This window comes from Neodiprion virginianus, chromosome 4, assembly GCF_021901495.1.
Source record: "Neodiprion virginianus isolate iyNeoVirg1 chromosome 4, iyNeoVirg1.1, whole genome shotgun sequence".
Taxonomy (NCBI): domain Eukaryota; kingdom Metazoa; phylum Arthropoda; class Insecta; order Hymenoptera; family Diprionidae; genus Neodiprion; species Neodiprion virginianus.
The window spans coordinates 24016042-24040520 of NC_060880.1; the positions used below are offsets into that span (position 1 = coordinate 24016042).

At 41.1% G+C, this 24479-nt stretch overlaps 1 protein-coding gene across 4 annotated transcripts; it reads left to right on the forward strand.

The window, feature by feature from the left end:
- The first annotated feature begins 321 nt into the window (after positions 1-321).
- LOC124302494 (cuticlin-4) lies at positions 322-24364 on the forward strand. Of its 4 annotated transcripts, none has more exons than XM_046758726.1 (6): positions 322-544; positions 11083-11163; positions 20030-20811; positions 21151-21477; positions 21603-21924; positions 22794-24364. In XM_046758726.1, exons 2-6 carry the CDS (start codon positions 11098-11100, stop codon positions 23187-23189), a joined length of 1893 nt encoding a protein of 630 aa, XP_046614682.1. In that variant the 5' UTR covers positions 322-544; positions 11083-11097; the 3' UTR covers positions 23190-24364. The 4 variants fall into 4 exon arrangements, with proteins under 4 accessions (XP_046614682.1, XP_046614683.1, XP_046614684.1 ...); XM_046758727.1 differs by lacking the exon at positions 322-544 and adding an exon at positions 10220-10348; XM_046758728.1 differs by lacking the exon at positions 322-544 and adding an exon at positions 10535-10720.
- The last annotated feature ends 115 nt before the right edge of the window (positions 24365-24479 follow it).

The window sequence follows — 24479 nt, forward strand, 5'->3', positions numbered from 1 at the left end:
AAAAAAAGAAAGTTAATTTTTCTCTCAGTGGGCAAAATATTGACCGACTACCCTGACAGGATTAACAAGTCCCAGGATAATTTCTGCGTTCTTTCATCAATTTCTGCTGTCCTTTCTTGCGAACTGAGGTAATTTTTTGAGATTACGTCAAGTCTCTTTTTCATCGAATCACGGATATTGGACGCGGATGACAATTCGAGTCCGACTCAGACGGACAATTCTACTTCGACTTTGCCGTGTTTTTGGTGAAAGCTGTTGGTGTGGGAGGGGAAGGTATATAGACTGCGGTGTAGTCTCTTGGCTTCACAACGACCACCATCTCCAAAGTAGCATCAAGCGACTTGTATTACCATTAACATAATATAGTACATATTTATTTATTTATTTATTTATATCATATTTTTAACTCGCCAAACGAGAATTCGTTGTATGTGCGATACTTTCCTAAACTAGATTACCAAGTTCCAAACCGAAAATATAAAATATATTTATTTGAAGTGACAGTGTGCAAGTGCCATAGGATTATTCTACCGTTCCAAAAAAGGTTCGTGAATTTACTCCAAGTTTATAACATCACATAATCTCGTCGATATTTCTACTAACATCAAATTGGCGGTGGATTTTGTGTTACGAATGTGATAAAAGTGATGAGACTAGATAAAAATAACACCGGTCAACGCGAAATTTGAGTCTGGGTTATAGATTTCAAATTTTGATTTCTTCTACGAAACTGGTAAACGAAAAAATAGTTTTACTAGATAAAGTTTGCTTTTGTAAAAACTAGATCGATATTTCGAATTTCAAGAAAAATTATATTATTTCTGAAACACTTATTGTGAGTAACAATTAATCAAACTTCAATTACGCATTTAAATCACTTTTGTTCAAAAATGATAATTAATAATAAACTAAGAAGGTAAAAGAATTGATAAACAAAGTTAAAAACTGAACATTTTTCGTACCTCTTGTATGTGTTCGTACGGACTTCTTGTATCAAACCCCAAGCATAATCCCCCATCGTGCTCACTCTGTACTGCCACCTATATTAGCTATCAACCAAAAACTTGGAGGACTTACTCATCAACGTAAAAAAGAAAAAAGTCAACTTCGTAAGAAATAAATTGAAATTTTGGTTATTATTCGATGCATGGAATCAAAATTCATTTATTTAAATATAAAACTACAAAAAAAAAAAAAAAAAAAAGAATCAACTTTTGACTCGCGTAATTAGCTATCACACAAAAATTTTTCCCTCGCGAAAAGAATCCACTTCTTATTACCTGCGGCTTTCATCGTTATTAACTCCCGCCGCAATTTATGAAGAGTTTGTCATTCAAAAATGAAAAAAATTTTCATCAAACAGAGATATGAATTAACACACATACCTAGGCAATGAAATTTTTTCATACCGATACCAAATTAAAACCCCAAATATGCTGAAAATGCTGAATTTCATCGGGTAATGCAGATCATTTATGAGGCTAGCGAAACTAACCGGACGATAAAAATCAATTGCGACGAAGCAATAAAAGTGCATACACGGGTATTTATGGCTTCGTAATATCGGAGTGCTAAATTGCACTCGTGATTGTGGATGTTATCTCCCTTCTCCCTCGACGGCAGTCAAGTGCCGAGCTGATATGTGGGGTAGCGAGTCAGTGTGTCAGCAGCGTCTGTTCTCTTTCTCTCTCCCTTTCTCCTCTCTCTCTCTCTCTCCTCTCCTTACGCTCGCCTTGTGCCCGGAATACAGCAGCGCTGAAAAGAAAACAGTAGGCGGCTGGAGGAGGGAGAAACACAAAGAGAGAGGCAGAAATCGTAATTTCCAAGTTCCGGGCAAACTGCAACTTTTCTCTAAGGCCTATTCGGTGAAAGATTCGCCCTTATCGTAACGACTTAGTTTTTTTATTTTTTCTCGACTGTCAGTCGCATGAGTCGGTCGACTGTTAATTTTACACCTTGTCCAGGGGAATTGAATTCTGCTTACACCGAGAGAATTGGGTGAAACTTAACAGGCTCAGCGACCGACTGCGCATAAGCAAAATAATTGAACTCTATTGGTCGACGAGATCGAACCCCGGCCATTATTTCGTCTGCAAAGCAGGGGTGCCAACTTACTCAAAACGGGGCGTGAGTTCTCAAACTTTTCCGATTCGAGCGACGTATTTCAAATTATGTAGTTTGAATGGCTCGTAGCAGTGATCAGTCGTCAGTCTGTTGGCAATAACAGTTTGCTTAGCCTAACCGAATCAATAGGTAAACTATTTCAGATATTTTTAACCTAAAAAGATTCGCATAACCTACCCACGTAACCTCCACAAGCCGCGTCAGTTTGAAAATCCGCCAAGCTCGGTCATGCGCAATAGAATGCTCAATCTGCTAAGTTTCACCGCTTCTTCTCGGCATTATACTCATTTCACGGCTCCGAGCGCGGATATAACTTTGACCTGAAAATGATAATCCCACGTCCCAACGTTAATTGGGGGCTGCAGCCAGCTTCTGGTGACTCCCATTTTTTCTCTAATTAGTAACGCTCTTCACCGCGTTAAAATAAAATCCAACACCTGTCTTATACCTGTTTTCTCGATTCGTCGTACAATTGTTGCGGCCGAAAACTGCACGAATAGCTCGTGAAATTCACTCCCGAGTAAAAATCGGATCTGATCAACATTTGATTTTGGTGATCGATTTTGTTTACAGACGAGAACAGCATTTTTGAGATCAGATTTGAGGAAATCAGCGTTACACCGTTGATTTCGTATTACGTATTTCTGAGCAATTAACAAGCTTTTACGAAATAAGATTGATCCCAGGCGGCAAAAGACAATGCTGAAAATGCCTGCGCGGGTGATTTTCAATCGAAATAACGCCATGCGGTAACTTTTTCCGTTATTCTTCAGCGTCACCACCGCTTCAATGAAGCTCGTATACCCAAGTAATTTCAAAGAGAAGTCACGAGCCTCTGAATCTTACGCTAAACCGGTTGTAACGCGTACCGGCCGACGAGTTATGCGTTTACGGTCTTCGCGTATATCCCTTACATTAAACATGGATTCTACGTACACGCCGACTGCGAACAGCATATTGCCGAGTTTTTTTAAAAACTCCAACTTCCTCCGACTGCCGTACACACATATCGTGGATGCGAATCGTAATGTAGTCCGCGAGAAAGTTCCGCCGATCGTATAGTTGCGGAGTTAAATTAGACGTGGCCAATTTCCCAGGCTGCTGCGCGGATTCTTAGTTTCATCATTCTAAACCAAAATGGTATTACGGAGGAATTCATTAGTACTTTACGCTTTTGGGTTCACGCAACTGTTTCAGATTAGGGCGATGTCGTGTATTCAATTAATGGAAAGAGGTGTCAACGTTACTTTTTTTCGAACAACAAATAATTCTCCCGAAGTGCTTCCCATGTGCTTCTCCCTCAAAACCCAACGTTCCGAGACATTGTTCGAGCAAAATGAACAGAAGTATTGCCCTGATTTGAAACAGTCTAGAAATTACGTTCAGCAAAAACTGGTAGCCGACGAGCATTGTTCGCGCACGCGAGTCTCATGGATGGCGGTAAAAACCATCCTAGACACCATCGTCTAACATTCTCTCTCTCTGTACAGGTTTCAGAATAATGGGCGTTACGTGCGGTGCCTGATCCTACACTTACGCCTATTTCTTTCCACGTCTTCGTCTCTCTTTCTTTTATGTTCTTTATTTTCCTCATATTCATTACTCAACTGGTTGTAATGAAGAAGTCACGCGTCCGTACGCGTCCACCTTGACGCACGAGGCACGGTGCATCTTTTTTGGGGTTTCATGCGACATATGGCTGCTAGTCTAACGGGACTTTGTGCCCTCACGTCATACGATGCACCTGTCCCAAGTAGGTACAAAGGGCTGAATGGGGGAGTCTTGGGCTTCCTACACGGAAGAAACGGATTTTATTTGCAGCAAGGTGAGATATAACGGGCTGACTACATGACTGCGTGCCCTGTATAGACGGATTCGCAAAGAGAGTCCCTGGTTGTTTGATCCTATCTAACGATTGATTTCGCAAACTGCACGTGTAACGTTTGGAATTTAATCTGACGTTGAGAAAACTGTTCTGGATATGTAATATTACGCAAAGCTTGGACATCCGAAATCTACAAGTCCGACGCCTTTTTAATCGGGATAAATAAAAGGCGAACGAAGAACGAAAAATTCAAACGATAAAGATGTGAAATTGAGATCATTTTTTACTCTCCTGTTCTCAAATGAATCCAGTGTAAAGATTTTGAGGAACCTGATATGTCGTTTTTCTTTTTAAAGATAACAAGATCCGTTCATTTTATACAGTTGCTGAATCGATTTCTTGGAAGTATACATATTTAATATTACTTCATGAAAATTTTTACTCTTTTTCTATCAAATCCGTATCCAAGATTATTTTATAACTATAGCATAGTCATATGATTTTTCCTATACGCGAAGAATGTTGAAAAATACAACTTAAAAAAAACTTTAACAAAGAATTTTCGACTAGGGTATCAAATCAAATCAGACTTGAACGGCGTGCCAAAACGATACTGACCTTTCGATAATTCTTGAAGACTGAAAATGCAATTCAATTCAAAATTCTCAGTCTTGGGTATCACTTTTTACTTTTTCTCATTTATAAGACGTATACGACCGTCTAAATGATTAAACTATCTTCAAGAACGATAATGACTCTTTTTAGTTTCGTTCAAAATGGTGGACCGAACTCGACCTTCCAACATCCATGAAATCAAACATGTTATTATTCACATTGAGAACGAAGCCAGTCCAATTGTCAAACCGTATTATATGGGAGTTATTTCCAAAAATTTTGTGCAAAAGCTGGAACAAGTATAAATCCTAACAAGTTATTTGAATGGGAAAAAGTAATGTAGTACATGAGTCACCTTTTTAATTAGGCAACAATTGGCGTATGCCCCAATCCGTAAGAAAAAAAAAAAAATTGCCCCCATCTGAAACAGCCCAATGTATGCAAACCCAATTAATTCTTCAAGAACTTCGTTCCATTTAAACTTCGTGGCCAACTTTTAGGAAAATTTCAATAATGTAACAATGTCCTTTCGAGCTGCATCGAACGCGGCACACAATGCAGACACGGCGTGTAATCCGTGTCGTTGGTTTTAAACGGGGGGAGCGAAACCGACACAGAAACCCGACATGTCGGCGATGCTTTCGAAAGTTATCCACGAGCTGGTAGCAAGAAAAATTCAGTCTTCGACTTGCCGAGCTTAGATACCTGCATCCACAGCTTGTACGATTAGCCGCCCGTAACGTTCACACATTCGTCAGATTTGGGCCCGACGGTCCCAGCCTCGATTAGTGCGTGACTCTGCGTACTCGAAGCCGATCCGAAACCCGATGCACGAGGAGGATTTCGGTACGCTTTCTCCCGGTCATTTCTTCAGCGCCTTCTCGTTGATCCTCATTCTCGTTTCCTCACCATATTTAACGATCGAATCCGGCCCAGATATCTCGACGAGTGCGAGCTGCTCGTGAGCTCCACGCTTTTATGGATTGTACATTACGCATCGGCTATATGCCGTTTTAATTATTGCCCAACTGCTCGACGGACAGTCGCGATTAGGGCATGGCGCCAACTCGATATGGAGATTATATTGAACCGATCTTTGTACGCATACTTTGTAATCCTGCCGGAGGGCGAAAAGGAACAACTTGTTGCTGGACGGCAACTCAGGCGCGATGATACCTATCACGAAAATGAGAACAATCTTACTACCGTATGCTGGACGAATGTTCTTTGCTTTGTTTTTTGGCATTGTAAAATACTCTACGTTTTGCAAAAAAGTATGAAATTCCGTCCGTTCTTATCATTTTACTAATCTTATGATATCTTTCTCGAAAATTTTGGGATTCACATTTCGATTACAAATTTTTTTTGTGTGTGAAAAAATTACCGATTAATCATTTTTAGAGGATCGCGGATATTGGCAAGATAAAATTATAACGTTTTCATGCGGAATAATATCTTGTAGGAAATAAAAATAGTCTAATTCCTAAACCTGACTCAATTTCCATGAAAAATTAAAGCATAAACAAAATGGATGATTACTTATCGAAAGATTCGAAATTTGTTCAAACAATTTACCGATGAGTATTTTTTCTTCAGGTTTGCGATCAAAAATCTAAGACATATTTAGCACTAAGATCGTCATCAAAAAAATCCCTAACGCCATTTTTCAAGTTCTTAATATTGACGCAAGAATTAATCAGATATTTCGAAAATATTTCTGATGCAATATTCTACCATCTACAAATTCACCGTTTCTTATTTCCGTCTTGTAAATGACGGCAAAGCTACTTGACCACATCTTTCTTTTTTATATTGTTCCCATTTTGGCTAATTTAATTAAAGCGCCTTCGGTGCCAATTTCGGCATAATTACCATGAATGAACTCTCCATTCGCGAGCCTTCTTCCCGTGAGAATTTCGCCCGTGGCGTTCGATGATTAAGCGCCTTTTTCTAACAGCGGTGACAAGTAGAAAAGAGATTTAAAAGGGTCAACGTCTCAATTCCGTTGCGCAATGGTCCCTCGGCTGCAGGCGTCGGAGGGATTTGAATTGTTAATCGAAGGTATCCTGCGGGAGAGATCCCGAGAATAAGTTCGCGACGACTTGGACTATATATTTGGACTGAATTCAGGCTTAAACTACATAACAAATGTAAATATCTTCACGTGGCTTAGGAGCGCAACTGAAATTTGATTTACCAATGTGAAGGTCAGGGAATTTTTGCTTTCTAGTGATTTTGAAATTTCTCAAGTGAAACAATTACGTATACGTTTGTTAAAATATGCATATTTTTATCAAATAAATTCTTTCACTCTCAATCGACGGTAATTTCGTTTTTTACGACGAAAAATAACAACGCATCGAAAAAAGCAAAAGAAAATGCAGAATTTTTTCAAGACGTAACGTGTTAAATAACCGGTAAGCGCGAGTCGACGCGTTACTCAATTCTCGCGATATATGAAAAAGGCTGATCCATTTGGCGGGTCAACGCCGTTTGCGACTCAGCTGGTCGGACGAGTCGCGAATATTCGAATAAAAATGCAAGGTTGTCGGCAGATCCAGCTACCCGATCGCTGGGCCTGATTACGCGTCTTTTTGCGGAGTAATTCTGGCTGAATTTTTATATTTACTTTACCCCCTCGCTGTCGGTGATTTCCTCCCCTCCTCCCCGCCGCTCCTCGACTAGTTCCTTAATCTCGGATCTGCAAGTTTGACCCGACAAGCGGGACTTCCGCGTCCAGCGGAAATATTTGTCCTACCGCAAAGTGCTCTCGCAAATAACGCCGCGAGAATTTCCGTCGCTTTGGGCCCGAAACTTCGGGGGAATCGGACCCCGTGAAAAATCTCACGTAATCCTGAATTTAACCAGGGCCCAGGATTTTCTTCAAAGGAGTCTCACCGTTTCGGATAAAACCCGGACCACCACCTGGAGCCGACGACTGGGCCTTGGGCCCACTTTCGCCCCTCTTAGGTCCCGGTATTTTATTTGCCCGAATCCTGTCCGCTGCTGGTTCATCTCGTGAGAGACTGCGGGGCAGGTCGGGGATCCGGAATGCCGATGAGAAAGAGAGAGAGAGAGAGGGAGAGAGAGAGAGAGAGAGAGGACAGGGGCAATTTTTTTGGGCCGGTTTAGATTTGGGCCGCAGTTAAAGACGGGGGCATAAGGGTGCGCTACGGGGGCGGCTGTTCTCTCGGTCAGGTAAAAACGGATAAAAAGGATTACGCTGGCATTCCCAGACGCCACCCTTGTATCGCTGGCCGATCGGCCTTCGCCCCGCTGCAGGATTTAAAAAAAATTTCAACACCCAAAATTTTTCAAACGCTTGACTTGGATATAAAACCGCCATTCTTAACTTGTATAAATTCTGTAAAAACGTAGACGTAATACGAATGCAGGAAAAATAGTTACAAGAATACCGAACGGAACACACGACGTGTAAATAATGACGAGGAAGAAAAGAAAAGAAATATACACGCAGCGTGGAAGAAAAAAACCAACTTGTCACATTAAGAAACTTGTTCGCATTAATGATTTACCGCGAAGATATAAGAGCCGTTGAAGCCAGTCATACCTTGAGGGCACATGTCTGAATTGGCCTGTTTTGACGGTTTTTTACGGACCGTAACTTCGGATTTAGGCACTCGATATTCAAGCAGCTGTAGATGAGAAAGTGTACCGATTGCCTTATTTGTTAAAAATTTCAAGCCTCGAGAACGTCAGTATTAATTTCGATTTTTCGAAAATACACTCCTCTATTTTCTGAGATCCTATAAAGTTGTTTGAAAATCGGCTATTGTTTCTTGTCAAAATATTAACCGATCGAAATTCGCGGCAAAAATGTTAAATAAAATTAGCAATGTTGACACAACGAGGCATAAATATTCCCCTGATAACTCGAGTCAGGATTCAGACCGCCGTTATTCATTTCGCCGTCTGAAATCTGTTTCTAGACACTTTCACGTTCCACATTTTTAACGTTATCTGAGCATAAGCTCTCTGCGTAAAAGCTCTGCTTCCGCCTTGGGTGGTCATTGGGTCGGTTAGTGGGTTCAATAATTGCGCGATATGGTCGCACATATGCGGGTGAGAATGTGGGTCAGTTCGTTTTCACCCACGATAAGTACTTGCATTTATGCATTCTGCACTGTACGCGTTGCGCAAGCTTATTACGTAACAATATTTCTGAGAAATGTCTTACGATTTCATGAAATTTTCAAAACCTTGAATTATTCAGTAGAACACCTAGGGTATAACAAAATGTGTAGATCCTTTGACACAACGTAAGCACGTGATTCGAAAGAATACGTACTAACGCATTTATTCAAATGAAATAAACAGACTTTTTATCAATATTCTACTATAACGAATGAAAAATCATTTTCTTATATTTATTTCGAATAACCTCAATGATTTTACACCATGCAATTCGACCTGAGAAAATAAAGTGAAACGGATTTAGCGAAAAATGTGTGTGTCTTATCGGAATGCCGGTATTTCTATCACCAAATTTCCGCACAAACTGATTCCGCTTAATCTGATAATTGAAGAAAGTTGACAAGCGTCAAAAGGACTTTTCAGACAGGATATAAAGAAAACGTTCGAATAAAACACCAAGCACCCGTTTTCTATGTTACCCGCATCTGTCCTTTGAGAGATATCTGCTTATACTCGACCTAGTAGATTCAGCTAGAGACGTATCAAACGGATTTTCTGAGAGCCTGCAAGTAGGTGCATTATACCGTGCTTCGAGACCCGAAAGTGACTCGAGGCACAGATTGAAATAGGAATGGTATTCACCCAGTCGTGATGAGCCGAAACCAAAATAAGTATTCACAGTGTCAAGTATATATATACATATATATTCAACAGGCGGATGTACAGGAATAAAACAAACACTCGTTGGATTAGATATCGATGCCTCATTTCAAATCGCGTCGAAACGGTAAAAAAAAAGTGTACATAGATTTGTTCAATTTCACTCTATAGTAGCTCATTTCATTCGGTATACTATTTTCTACAAAGTCACTGAAACATATTTTCGATTTTTTCTCAGTATTCAATTCAACATCGCCACTTATTAATCATAATCCACATCGGTGCAACGTTGTAACATTCAATATTTAACCATGCCGAATTGATGAGCAGAAAGTGTTCGAACGAATTGTACCAATTAGTCTACTGAACGAAATAAGCCGTGGTAGAATAAAATTGAACAAATCTACTATATTTTTTAAAACAATCTTCAAGTGGTTTGAAATGAAATACCTATCGATATAACAACTACAATTCTAGTACGTTCTATGTTTGCGTTTTTGAAGATGTCTTCACGATTTACCACCACAATAATTTAACAAATCCTCAACGCGCGGTTATATCTTTATAAAATGAGAAAAAGGTGTTGATTTTTGGCTCACGATCGGCAACCTCATTATGATGGGTATAACACGCGCTAGGTGGCGCACCTCTCATTACCCGGAGAAAGACGGGCCCGCTTGATCGCGGGCCCGCGACGTCTTTCACCTGTAGCATCGCGAGACGCGCGCGGCGATGGCACAGGTATACACGAGGCGATAGAGGGGGGGGGGGGGGGGGGGGGAGAGGAAGGGGCCCGACAGTAGGTCACTGGGACATGCCTCGAAGCTGCACTTCGCGCCTCTTCGCCGTTCAGTCACTTCCCGGCGGTCAAGAAAGCCACTTTGGGCCTTAGTCCCCTTCTGGGCCCTGAATCAACGCGCGCTTGACTCGATGAACGCTAAAAATTAGTGATACGTATCTATCAAAAGTGCAAGTATCGTGTTCAAAATACAGTAAACTTCATTGTCTTATGTAAATTAACAACACACGCACGTTAATACAGTTCAGTGAAAAAACAAAAAAAAAAAATCTATATACAAATAAATAAAACAATCAGCACGAATATCTCGTCTAATTTTTTTTTTTTTCTTTTTTTTTTTTTGTTTTGGTTTTTGTTTTGGTCTTTTGTATTTTGGAATAATTTTAACCGGCTTCCTTCCGCCACCCCTTTTCCTTCTCTGTAACCCCCGCATCGCAGTGAGTGGACACATTGACTGCACGCACAGACGACGGACTACGGACGAAGATACGTTCGACTTTGGACGGAAGTTCGTTTCCAAGTGGACCATATTTATCCAGACAGTTTGTGAAAATTACTCTCATTATTCGCTCGTCACTCGTCATTTCCATCGTTCAAATATCACCCAACGCTGTTCAGATTAATTAATTCGGGAATTCCGAAGCGTTTAAAAAATACCGTTTTACGAAGAACTCATACGCAGAGGAACGGACGATTTTTGATACGTACTTTCGAATTCATAAATCGTTGCTGTCAACGAATCGCAAGTCTCTCGGCGATCTGTTTCACCTCAAGTTTGCCGAATGAAAAACACGAATGCATGAACGAATCGTTGATTGATTTTAGTTAATATTCAAAACCTTACACCAAGCCAACCGTAACGACTCAATTTTTTAAGTTTTTATCATTTATTTTCTCGTTATAGACAGACGTGTACACGATGGACAGGACGCGGCGGTCCATACGGAAGACAGCACTGTCTCTTCTTCTGCCACTTCTGTTTGCTGTAAGTATGATGACTTGAAAATACGGCCGTCCCGCGGGGCCCTTTTCCTCCGGGACTTGGCGCCTCTTTGCCGTAATATCCGACTTCGTTACCTAGCCGCGATTAAAATTCGTACCCCGATGCCCGCCGTACGTCGCCTCCACTCGACGCAGCGAAGATTGTAGGTCAGACCGCCACGCCGGACGCAGCAGCGCCCTCCTTCGGCTTTGCTCTATGCACTTTCAAGTCGGGGCCTGATTCCAGGCTTTGCCCGGCACGGACGGAACCGTCCGAATGAATGAGAACCCGCGCCTTGACGTGGGGACTAGTCGAACTTGCGATCCCGGCGACGATCGCGTGTTTCTCGATCACCGGTGTAGCTTTCTTTCCCGAGAAATTTACGCCGGTTCTGACTTGGCTTTGCTTTATCCGGATAATCACGCCTTGTTCATCGCCCTGATGATCGACGAAGAATCTCGCTCACTAGTTCGCTCTTCTCGCCGTTCAGGCAATTTTCATCGAATCTCCGTAACTTCTCGCTTCGACTACCTCCTGTCATACGATACTTTTTTACTTGAAGATCGCTATGCAAGTTCCAAAAGCTTGGATCCCTTGAAGGCGGAAAGTTATCGGGAGTCTGAGTTCTTTGTGTCAATTTTTCGAGCCTCTTTAATTGGCCATGCATTTTTCTCGTAACATTTTTAGTCTATAGACATGGTTCGGCTTTGTTTCAAATGTTTTTTCAGACATGACACGAGTTTTTATATTTATATGTCGCAACAGTTTTCGGTTATCCTGTACTTTAAGATAACGACAACTTGAACGCAAGAATAATATGCAACATACAAGATTAGAAAAATTTACTGCTCGGAAAAATATCTTTAACCACTTTCAATTGAACTTTACGCTAGATTCCTGTGTGGGTTAGACTCGAAATCGATTATACATTTCTGACATAACGTAGAAATTGAATTAAAGGATTAAATTGGAAGGTAATGACGAAAAGTAAAACTGTAAAAAGTTCCAGAGACATTCAAACATTCGTGTGATAAGAATCGGGTTCAATATGTTCCACTGGAAGAATTTGAAAAAATACGGCGTTTTCCAAGGCACAGAGAAAATTTCTTTAGTAACTTGACAACTCTCGAGCATTACACAGAAAGTCATACGTAAGATGTCATAAAATGTAAACATTCTCTGAAAATCGTGATACTATACTTAGAATAATTTTTAAATAAACGGTTTCAATTCTTTTTTTTTTGTTCTTACTAAGAGAATTACCAAATCGGCTGATAATGTAATGCGAGAAAATTATTCAGGAGAATTCTTACACGGTCCATTAGGCGATTTGGATTTGATTTAAGCCGATAGTGTTTCGGAGTCAAGTCACGCGCTGAGATCCTGCGAGTGTCGAGTTTGCCGGAGGGTTTGAGTTTCTCTCCTCGAGGCGAAGGGACTTCGGGAAACTTTTTTCGCGTCCCCGAGCGATTATGAAAATTGGAAAACAACAGATGCTTTTCGAGAATCGTTTTCCCGGAACATCGCAAGAAGAGCGGAAAAAGAAAGAAACACCTGTAGCCCCGATTCTTTTCGCTCTTTCATCTTTTTCTGACCGATGGGGATATTCTTCAAGTTTTTTCTCACATTCGAGTCACAGCTGGTCTCCACCTCACATTTTCTTCCGATCCTAATCTCCGGCTTCCGGGCAACAAGGTGGGATTCGGAAAACCGTTTTTAAAAAGAACCCGCTGGTAGTTCAGTCACTCAGTCATCTATCTCAGCTGCATCTTGTTTCATTTTTCTTGCGGAGGCTTGTTTGACCAAAAATTCATAATTCTTATTAATTTTATTAAGAGACAGTCGTGCGTAGAGTATTATTTAAATTATTATATTTGTAAGCTCCGAAATTTCTTCAAAAAAAAAAAAACGAAAATATACTGAAACGTTAAGCTTTACAATTTGTAAATTTAGTTTTGTCTTTTAAATAAAATGAGCCATTTTAAAACGAAATAAAATCATTCTCCTTAATTTTTAACAATTGTGAAGCGATGTAAAACGAAGCATCGATATCTGTAAAGAGATCTTCGTAGCTTACTGATATAATAAGTTGATAAATACTAAATCTTCAACTATGTCGTGAAAAAATTATTGAAAAGTATAAATTTTTGGCCAAACAGGCTCCTTAATAGAACAGTCAAAAAAAAAAAAAAATTTTTAATTCATTCATCCATCGAGACTTGCAGGAATTTGAAAATTATTGATGAAACAAATTCAAAAAATTGTCAACCGCTGCGCGTTGAATGGATTTTTGGGTCGCTGTTTTGGACTGGGGAGTCTTGCTCATTGCCAGGTGTATAAATAAACCGGCAAACTAGTTCAATGGTGAATTAAAAGGCGGATAGTTAGCCGTAACCCACAATAAGTGAGTCTAGAACGCGCCCTGCCAGTTGAGGTGGGCACGATTCCATAGCCGTAGCGTACTTGGCGAGGTTACCGGATTTATTCCCAGCCTAATTCTCACGACTCATCTTAGACTCGACTTCAGGCAACATGTATAACGAGTTGCTGAATGGAACCTCGTTGGTCTCAGCTCAATTATTACACGTATATACTTCGATTTAATTACGCACCGTGCAGAGGCTCGATTCAAAACGCCAATATACCGTTTGCAGTATCCTCTGTGTTTTGTTCCGTTACAGAAATTTGCGTTTAGAATATATAGGCCATTTCAGAGCACCCGAGTTTTGTTCAAGTTTGGCTGTCTCGGATTTAACCCCTGATCATTTGTGTCACAGTTGAAACTTTCCCGAAAAGTCCGTCAATGTTTTGTTACGGATTTTTTTCATTCGCAATTATTTTCGAGGCTAACGTAAATCTAGGCTGGTCTTTAGAAACAATCCTGTACTAAGTAATGATAATTCAGAATTCTTTGTTTCATTCATTTATACAGTCAATTTCGACAAATTTATTCAATTGAACATTGCAGTAACTTGGATTTGACGATTTTTTAGACATTCACTAATTGTTGATGTAAGTATTTCTGAGAGAAATCGGTTAAAATTTGGTTTAATTTATTATAAAAATTACGGATCATAACTAAAAATCGTTTGATATACTTCGTTTATTAATTTCTTTCGCTGGTTTAATTTGCTGCAATAATAACGAGAAAAAAATTTGATCAGTTTTTCAAAAAAGCCCTGCAATATTATTAACTGATATAGAATTTTCATCTTGATGTACCTAAATCATTTATGAACACATAATGCTTGGACAAATAAAAAAAAAAAAAATGGAATGGAATATGTGCGGGTTTCGGAGTTGGGAAAAAATTATAAAAAAATGTGGATCAAATCAGAAATCACGGCGGGACGTGAATTTGCTAAACCGTCAAACTAAACCAACAATTCCCATTGTTAATTATTCATAGTTGGTTTGAAGCGTATCCATTAATATTCCCATCAAAACGCACCTCATAATAAGCTGCAGTAAGCCAGACGGCGAAAAAAAAATTAGATAGTATAAAATATTTTTGTGAGAGAAGTAGAATTGACGTTACAGGCGCTCAAGAGTTCCTTCGTGAAACTTTACTTCCTACATTCATGAAACGCGTTCTACTTAATGCCGTCACGCGTTCTTTGCCCCGACAAATGAGCAATTACCTTCATCGTACATTTGAAACGAGTGGCATATATGCGAGATGCAGCCGAATTGGAACAGCCTTGTCATTTGTTGATTTTTTTTTTTTTGCTTTTTACTATAAATCAATTGAAAAAGAACGTCCAGTTATTAAATTTTCATATGACTGTTCAATCATTTTTTTTTTTTGTTTTGTTTTTAGCAAGTAACCCAATTTTTGAAAATAGAATCTTTGAAATTGTGTTGAAATTCAACTCAGCCATGTCTTTCGCCAATTTTTCTGGAACTTGATTTCAGCATATTTGGTTTTCCAACGTTTCGATTACACAGAATTTTGAATTTTGCCAAGTCTTGCGTTTTTTTCCGATTATAGAATGGTTTCTGTTCAATAAATTCTGCACTTCGTTAGGTGTGAAAATCTTCAGAAAATCACATGCAACGTTCTGATCAACTAGAGCAGTTATTCAAAAACAGTCAATTGAGAATATAGATTTCTGTTAATAACCTCTGCTCGCAAAATCTGACCAACAGCAGTACTATTCAAGTCTATTATCTCGAGACTCGTAGAATTTTTCTGTAAATTTAAAAAATTCTTTCACTATGGTAACAGTTTATCAGAATTTCCTTCCGGATTGCATTGTGATTCAATACGAAATTCGCTACTAAGTCACTCATAAGATCTTTAATTTCTTGAACACCGAGTGACGTGTTTCGTGTAACACTCTGGACATCACTGGTGTGAAGACAGAGGAATTAATAAATTTTGTAGACGAAAGAAAAAAATTATTTTTTTTTCTTCGAGTTCACTGAGATAACAAACCTCGAAGAAATCTTAGATAACATCGGAGCTAAATCTTACGTATGTTCTGCCATTTCAGTTGCCTATCAGCCGACGCTGATCGGTGATTTTCACCGAAAACTCCCGAAATAACGATTAAGGAAAAAAGCACATTATAAAAACCGGTCGTACAAAAAATTATGATAAAATTTCTCGCCAGGATTTTCTAAAATTTAACCCGAACGGTCGTCGAGCCGGATGCGAGGCGGCTCGCTTTCTAACCGCGAGACGAAGTGACGGGGGGCCAAGAGGGCCTTATCAGCCCGTATTATCGCGCGCTTTTACCGAGAACAATTACTGTACAACTGGTGAAGAGGTGTCTCCGGAATCGTCACCGAGTGAGTGAAAGTGTCCGCGTGTTCGTTGCCCGCCTCGGTTTGCCGGTCACGGGATAAGCGACAATGGAAAAGTGAAATCAAACCGGAGCTAAGGCTGGCCCAAACACTCTGACGATTTCCATTGTCCCTGGCGGTGTGGCAATTTGTTCTGCTTCTACCCACCCGGTACATCGATTTGCTTGCGCCGTATTTTCTAATTCCCGTCCTCTTCGCGCGTTCTCGGTGATGCATAAGCGCCGTGACATGCACCGTGGAAAAAATTTGCCTTTTTGTTTTACACGTTTTGCCGACTCGAACGCTGTTATATCAGTTTGAAACCTGAATGCTTTAATTGGCTTTGCTGAGTACTATAATGGAAGAATTTTATGTCGGATGAAAATAATTTTAAAGCGTTTTTGAAGGAAAAAATAATTTAGTTGCGTATTGATCTGCATATTCGGTTTTGAGAATTGTTTTGTTTAGTAAAATACTTCAATTACAATCAAGTTTAATTTAAAATAATTACAATGAATTCGAATATTTTTCACACAGTGATGAAATATAACTATATAATTAGTATTCTTGCAAGGAGTTGGTCGGAGCAATTAATTCACCTGATTACTTCAATAGTCGATCTCAAATTCATATCGTCAATTTCAAATTATTCGTGAATAATTTTTTTCCCGTTTGGTGGCACAATTTTTTATACCACTTTCTTTTGAAAACATTATTCAAAAAAACTCACAGGTATTTCTAAAATTGCGGGATGGATTAGTTTTGCTCTATTTATTGAATGAAATGTACTTCAATTGGTTCAGCAAATCAAAAAATTGACAGCATTTGTATAAAAGATTTGATATGGATTTTATCGTTGTTTAACACAGAACTGTTGAAACATTTTTCCGAAATGTGAATATTCGAAATGGACGTTTTTCAAGCTTAAAAAAAATTGGCAAATGAGTAACAACCTGAGAAAAAATGTTATTTCAAAAATGTCGATGCGTTTCAGAGTTAAAGCAGCGATGTAAAAAAAAAGAGAACCAACTTTTGTACTAAAAGAAAATGCCTATACACGAACAACAAAAATTTCAGTTTTATAATTCCTGATATTATTGAACTCAAAATTGTCTGACAAACTAGAAGTAATCCTATAAAAAGACATGCGTTTTGAATAAATCAAGGTAAATACATAAGACTAATTTTGACAGAATAGATATACCGATTCAGTTACGTCACAATTATCTTTTCTGACTTGGTTCCTCGGATTGGTAAAAAATTGTAAGAAACATAAATCTTGAAAATTTTCTTGAAAATTCTTCAAAACGTACCGAGTTGGAACAATCAATAACAATTCGAATGTCGGAAAAGCTAGAAGTTCTATCCTTCATCGCGGTTTACGGCGAGCAAAATTTCAACCACACCGGTTGGAATTAATTTCACATGAAAAAGCGGCATAACAAGTATCGTGTTTTGGAGCAATCCGCGTATCGCGGGAAGTGGTTTCGAGAATTACGGAGTCCGTGGCGAGTTCGAGATGCAAACGACCCCCGATAAGCGCGAGAAATTCGGAGGGGGCAGAGGTTCTGACCGGGGGAGCAAAAGCGTGCCCGACCGGAGAAGGTGTATTTCTAATAACTGGTGCGTGTATAATCCACGATGAACATGCCGGCGAGTCGGAGTGACGAACGACGTGTGTGGTGTTAAAAAGACGAGAAGTGGCCGGACCAGGTTTTAAAACGATGCCCAAAAGTAATTGAGTACAGTTATGCTCATAGCGCGTGATCGCACCTTGTTTACTTTACTACTTTTGACAGTCAACTCGCTCGCTCGCCGACTCCCGTTTCTCTCGATCCGATCTTACAACCGATTTGCAATAACATTTCGGATAAGGATCGGAGATCGGATGCGAACGGTTTCGCCTAGCTGTACATCTCTCGTCGTTGATCCTCGCCTCGCGCGTTCCGAACCGATTATGTTAATTATCCGAAATTATATCCTCTCTCGCGATAATTCATTGTGCGAATGGTCAGATCCACGAGGATGCCGATATCCGTACAGTTGAGGGGTCTGGTCGCTCATGAGTATTCGGAAAACAGTTTTTTACTCTCTAATTACGTGTCTTTTTATCCTAAGGAATTTTATCCGGAGACTACCGATTGGCAAGACATTGTATCAAGAATCATTTCCATTCGCGGTTCAAGGTTCAATTTACGACTTTATAAATCCCGTAATCAAGCTGCCGTTTTTCATTACCGGACTTTTGGTCGTGTGTCACAGATTCAAACAACGTTTTGAAAAATCAAACGTGTACGATAAGAAGGTCATTGCTGCAGCGTAACGAACACTCGGATCTATCTTACAGTAAAACAGGTGTAAGAAACAGTTAATACTGCGTTACCAGTCGTCTCTTGAAATTAACGAACACACGCAATTTATGAATATGTATTCAATAGTTTGCGACGCCGCAGGCAGGTGGATACGCTCGCTCTAATCTCTCGCAGTTGAGATTATAAACGATCTTTCCAGTTGCGCCAGTAAGCGCCGCTCACCGCGAAACTTTCGTCACTCGTCGACCACTTCGGTTTCCAAATTTATGCGCTACCGGCTATATTGGAACATCCAATTCGATTTGACACGTTTAACGAATTGAACGATCGATCTTGAAAATCCGATTCATAAAGCAGGAACTTCGAATCAAACCTGCATGTCTCATCAGTTTCTCATAAAAAATTGGCACAGCAAATACTGATCGAAATTTCGTTAAAAACCCAAAGAGAGTTCATAGACAAGAAAATATTTTTACAATTTTTTTTTTCTTTTATAATTAATTATTTTTCGTCAAAGACACGGACACTAAAACTACAACCATTTGTGAATAAATTTTTATTACGGAGAAGTCGCTTCGAATTACAGGCAGAAAACCGTTTCAACCGAATTATAAAGTTCGGTTAGAATCGATGAATTAGATTAATTTGAGAGTTACCTCGGGCAAAAAAATTACTATACCGAATTGAGATAATCGGACGGCCCCGTGTATAGGAAAACACTGCCGGCGTCTAGTCGGACGGTCTTCATGGGGCTTCTTCGTGACTCGCGCGCCTATCGCCCTAGGCTATAAACCGCATTCTGGGTTAACGTAACAGATAACTCTGAAGTTATCCATCCATCTAGCATTCAGTATGCGCGCTGTACAGCGACGTCTCAATCCTTACTGTACTAACTCCCCCTTTTTTGCTTTTACCGACGACGGAATATTGAATTGTCAAGATAGGTTCGTCCTTAGCCATGCATTGAATCAGAAAAGTAATTAGGTTCATCGGTTTAGCTGAGGATTTATAAACACAAGTGTTGAAATGACATGAGTTCAAACAAATAATCGTTTTTCACTACAAGTATCGATGCGAATCTTCCGTGCCAATTTTAAGTCTAGCTTCTGTAGATTTCTTCGTGACAAATCAGCGAAAAAACAGATTTAGTATCTTAAACTGCCGCTTATGTACAGTGAACTTGACGTTTCGTTTTTTATTATCGGAGGAATTCATTCGTTCATTGTATTTCTCGTAATACCGGCTCTGCGCGGTACCGTTGCGTTGGGTCTGCTTTTGAAGCGGCTATTTTGACGAAGACAAAGTAAGAAAGAAAAAAGAAAATAACGAAAAAAGAAAGAAGAACGATTCTAAGGTATAACGTTTGACCGAAGCTCGGACTCGGTGCGGCAAGACTCGAACAGGTCAACCAGAAGACACTTGGTCATAACGCGTGCGTCCGTTACGCCGGGTTCGTTTCGCCACCGCGATACAAACACGTGTTGCTCAAGCTTGTCCTCATGCCTCACCTAGAAAGATAGGCATGTCCGAGTACTCGGTACTTGCGAGGTATTTCCACAGCACCGGATGTGCGCCTGGTAAATTTGGAGAGTTATTACATCGGTCCCTGTAAGGTCGAGAAATGAAAAACTGTGGTGATAAAAGAAAAAAAAAAAAAGAATTTGTTCTTTAGCGGAAAAAAGCATTTCCTCAAGTACTTTGACGCGAAAAAATTCACGTGAACCAAAGTTAGGGTGTATTTTCAAGACGTGGATATGTTTGTTTTCCAGAGCGTGAGGTGCGAAGCACCCCTCGTCGATAGCAGCGCTCTTCCCCTTGAGCACAGATCGGTTTATGGTCCCCCGGCGCAATATGGGCCCCCGCAGTCCCACGCGGCGGAAGAGAACTGGCCCCTGGCGTCGCCGGACACGCCGCAGATAAAGCACCTCCAGGTACAGTGCGAGAAGACGCACATGCGGGTCAACATCGAGTTCGACAGGCCGTTCTACGGGATGATATTCAGCAAGGGCTTCTACTCGGACCCTCGGTGCGTGCACCTGAAACCTGGCACGGGTCACCTCAGCGCGACCTTCGAGATATACCTGAAATCCTGCGGCATGAGCTCGTCCGCCAATCACAACGTCGCCGCCTACGGAGCGCCGACGCCCTCGGGCAGCTACGTCGAGAACACGATAATCATCCAGTACGATCACTACGTCCAGGAGGTCTGGGATCAGGCCCGCAAGCTCCGCTGCACGTGGTACGACTTCTACGAGAAGGCCGTCACCTTCAGGCCCTTCCAAGTCGACATGCTCCACGCCGTCACGGCCAACTTCCTCGGCGACAATCTTCAGTGCTGGATGCAGATCCAGGTAGGCAAGGGACCCTGGGCCTCTGAAGTATCTGGAATCGTCAAGATCGGACAGACCATGACCATGGTCCTAGCTATCAAGGATGATGAGAATAAGTTCGACATGCTTGTAAGAAACTGCGTGGCTCACGACGGCAAGAGGGCTCCGATTCAACTCGTTGATCAGTATGGATGCGTTGTTCGACCCAAGATTATGTCCAGGTAAGAGCATCTTTCGTAACATTCTCCGTCACGGTCTAGCAATTCATTAAAGTATAACGACAAATCGGGCTCACTGCGAGACAGTAGAAACGACAATTTTCGGAGTAAGGGTTCAGATATGAAGAACAAAAATTCTCACGCATTACTTTGTAACCTCTCGCGTTTACACAGTGAAACAATAAAAACGACACTTCTTAAGAAAACAGGGATCAGAGTAAAGAACAGACATACCATCGTAATATGATTGTTTGCCAGACATTCGTACTTACAATTACTTACGAGACTGGTTGAAAAAAGTTGCGACGCGACACGAGTGTGTACACAACCATTCATCTCCAGGTTCCAAAAGATAAAGAACTTCGGGCCGAGTGCATCCGTGGTCAGTTTCGCCTACTTCCAAGCGTTCAAGTTCCCGGACAGCATGAACGTCCATTTCCAGTGCGTGATTCAAGTCTGCCGGTACAACTGCCCGGAGCCCAAGTGCGGTCATCCTGGTCTTGAGTACGGAGCACCAGCCGGCCTCACCCAGGAATATGGCGTGCCTGTCGGTCCCCAGAGTCTAGGCCAGATCAACTCCGATTATGGAGTGCCTCCGGTGCCGGAGTATGGCGTTCCTCCGGCCTATCCAGACCCGAGGCATCCCAGTGGCCCTGCAGGAGCGTTCAGGTGAGACAAGCATTGCCGCCTTTCATCGGTCGCGTTCTGGCAGTGGAACCTGTGGAGAATCGATGATGAGAAGAGAAAATTACTTGGCTGAATTCTTTTTCACGTTTCGTATCTTTTGATCGCAGCGAGCCAAGTCCCGACGTCGTACCCGCACCGCAGGCCCAGGCCTCGTCTTCGTCCCCGAGCTCAACGCCCGGAGATTCTACGGCGAGCAGCGCACCCCAGAATTCGCAGGATGACCGCATCCACCTTCCGCCACCTCCGCTACCAGGACACCCTGCAGCTGCCTACCAGACTGTCAAGAGGAAAGGAACCGTCGGCCCCGACGAACTCGAGGGCAATCTTGCCACTCTTGGAGGTCGCCCGAGGTCCGTTGAAGGACTTCCCGCTGAGCTCAGAGGAGCCCGGAGGCGACGAGATGTGTACGCCAATGTGGATGATTTCTCTGTAAGTTTATCGCTTGTTTTATGGTCAGTGTTACATAAACTAATGACTATTATTAGTTAGAGGTGAAGATTAGAAGGTTATTCCTACGTACAAAATCGTCTAGATAAGATGAAGTACGGTTTCGCATTCAGTTATCTTTATGAAAGATACAATTCTTCTCATTTTCATCTAGATTATCAAGAAGTTAACGAATTAAACGTGAGATTCTTGATACACGGTGAAAAAGGATTTGTCGATTCATAAAAATATTTCGATAATATAAATTTGAATAATAAGTCGAATCTTGTATTCGACTTGATTATGGTCAGAATTTTGGGAAAAATTAGACTAATTTTCAAAACCAGAAACGTGAATAACATAGCATTGCCGCCAAAGTTTGAAAATCACGCAACGAAGCGTAAAAACGTGCAGGAATCTTCCCGGTTTGAAACTAAATCAGTGAAACTTGAGCACTTTAGACAGATGCACGCATTTCGGGCGGAGCCTCGTAACTCTAGAAGTTTGAACAAGTTACGGGTTATTTAAACTGTCCTGAGTGAAATTGTTATATATAGTAACTCTTGCCGCATTTTCGCTACGCGCTTAAAGCTGAGCATCAGTCTCATATAACTCAAAATCCGGAATCTAAATAATTTAATACAAGCTCATACGGTACGTTGAGCTTCATTTTCACTATCTTGCTTCAATTTGGCGAATAAGTAAACCGTACGTTTAGCTGTCACGATGATATCTAAACGATAGAATCGGTTTTAACGCCGTCAGTTACTCTCGAAGAATTCTCTTACAAAATGTTGCGGAACGTCGGAATTTAGAACGGTTCGTTTGCGAAATTCCCACGAGTAAGAAAAATCGTTGACGCTATGTTTCAGGACATCTACCAGACGGTGAACTTGGGTGTTTCCCACGTGTACAAACGTGCTGCCCAGGAAATGACGGACGTTAACACATCCAGGATAATCCAGGTGGTCGCACCCGGAGACGTGAACTTTGCGCTTGGAACGAACGCGGGCAACGACTCGACGGTGGTGATACAGAACGCGAGTACCACCGATTCGGAAACGATCTGCATGTCGCTGCCAGGCTTCGTTGCCGGCTTGGTGATGCTGTTATTGGTCGTGGTGGTCGCTTCCCTGGTGGCAGCCTTCCTCTTCGTTAGAGTGCGCGCCGTGGACCGGAAGAACGGAAACGCGTCGCCCGGTTTCGTGCATCCAGCATTCGCAGATAACTGCAACGTCAACCCGGAATTCGTCAAGGTCGCGAACTGAGGATCCGCCGCGAAAACGAAACGATCACAAGATTGAACGATTAGCGATCAACGAATCCCTTCGGGCCCCGAAAACCATCCACTGCGCTCTCGAACGACACTGGCTCTCGGCCATTGTTAGTTTTCGTATCATGAGAACATCGTTGCGTCGACGTTAAATTAGCGTAAGAATCTGTATTTGTGCTTGAAATCGGTAGCCTCTCGATAAGTGTCCGCCGTAGGGGCTGTAGGGGAGGAAACCGGCCGGAATTGGGCTCTTAACGAGAGGCTGCTACGCGCGTTGGATCGGCCGAATGAGGAGAGAGTTATAAGTGATATTTGGGGCTCGATATAAAGATGTATATATTTATATATTATAAATTCACACTTCGCGTTACGGTGCTCGCTGTCGTCTCGAGGGGCGAGTTGTACATATACATAAAATGCACAATCGTGCGTGACAATGATACACACGTGACATGTCGTACGCCCTCTGAGATGACAGCCGACGTCTTCTTTTGATATTTTTCCTCCTTTCCTTTCGTGACGATCACCGTGAGCTCACTCCTTTCTTTACTCTTCAAGCTGAACGCTTATCCACATTACGTCATCATTCGTACCTCATTTATTTACGCCCGTGTTTTCCTTGTCAAGTTGTCGTATACTTATATAGTCAATAGCTGGCTAGATTAATGTAAGAGAAACTTTGGCAAGCAAGACGAGCGGGTGTGTCACCGCAGCAGTCTGACCAAGATAATTATATTTATGATAATATTACATATTTATTTTACTTTCCATACGTACTCTGTCGGTATGTATACTAAATATAAAATTTTACGCGATCATTCTTTTCACTTGTTACTTTAAACAAGTAGCAAGCTCTAACCCTAACTTATTTATCCGTGAAAAAAATAACGAAGAAAAACAATCAAAACTGTGGATTTTCTTCTTCGTCTCTATACATGTATGTAACTTTACCCTGTATATTAATTTTAAGTATATACACAAATACGATATAAGTATATGGAAAAGAATGAAGCAAATGAAAAAATGGCGCAAAAAAAAAAAACCATTTCCGTTCCACACGGGAATATGTATTACGTACGTGTCTTGAGCACACAAAAATTGTCTTATATACATAATTAATATTATGTTTGATAATCATTAATTAATTATACGGTAATTTTATTTATATAACTCTTTCGTCTTGTTGATTTTTTCTTACATCCGTAACCTCACCCTTACCCTTGAAGTTTTGCTCCTGTTCATTTATTCTACCGAGACACAGTGCTGCAACTTGGGTTGGCAAGCG

Coding starts and splice junctions, on each gene's coding strand:
- LOC124302494 (XM_046758726.1), top strand. CDS start 11,098: ATGGACAGGACGCGGCGGTCCATACGGAAGACAGCACTGTCTCTTCTT. Junction 11,164..20,029: donor TTCTGCCACTTCTGTTTGCT/GTAAGTATGATG, acceptor TTTGTTTTCCAG/AGCGTGAGGTGCGAAGCACC. Junction 21,478..21,602: donor GGCCCTGCAGGAGCGTTCAG/GTGAGACAAGCA, acceptor TTTTGATCGCAG/CGAGCCAAGTCCCGACGTCG.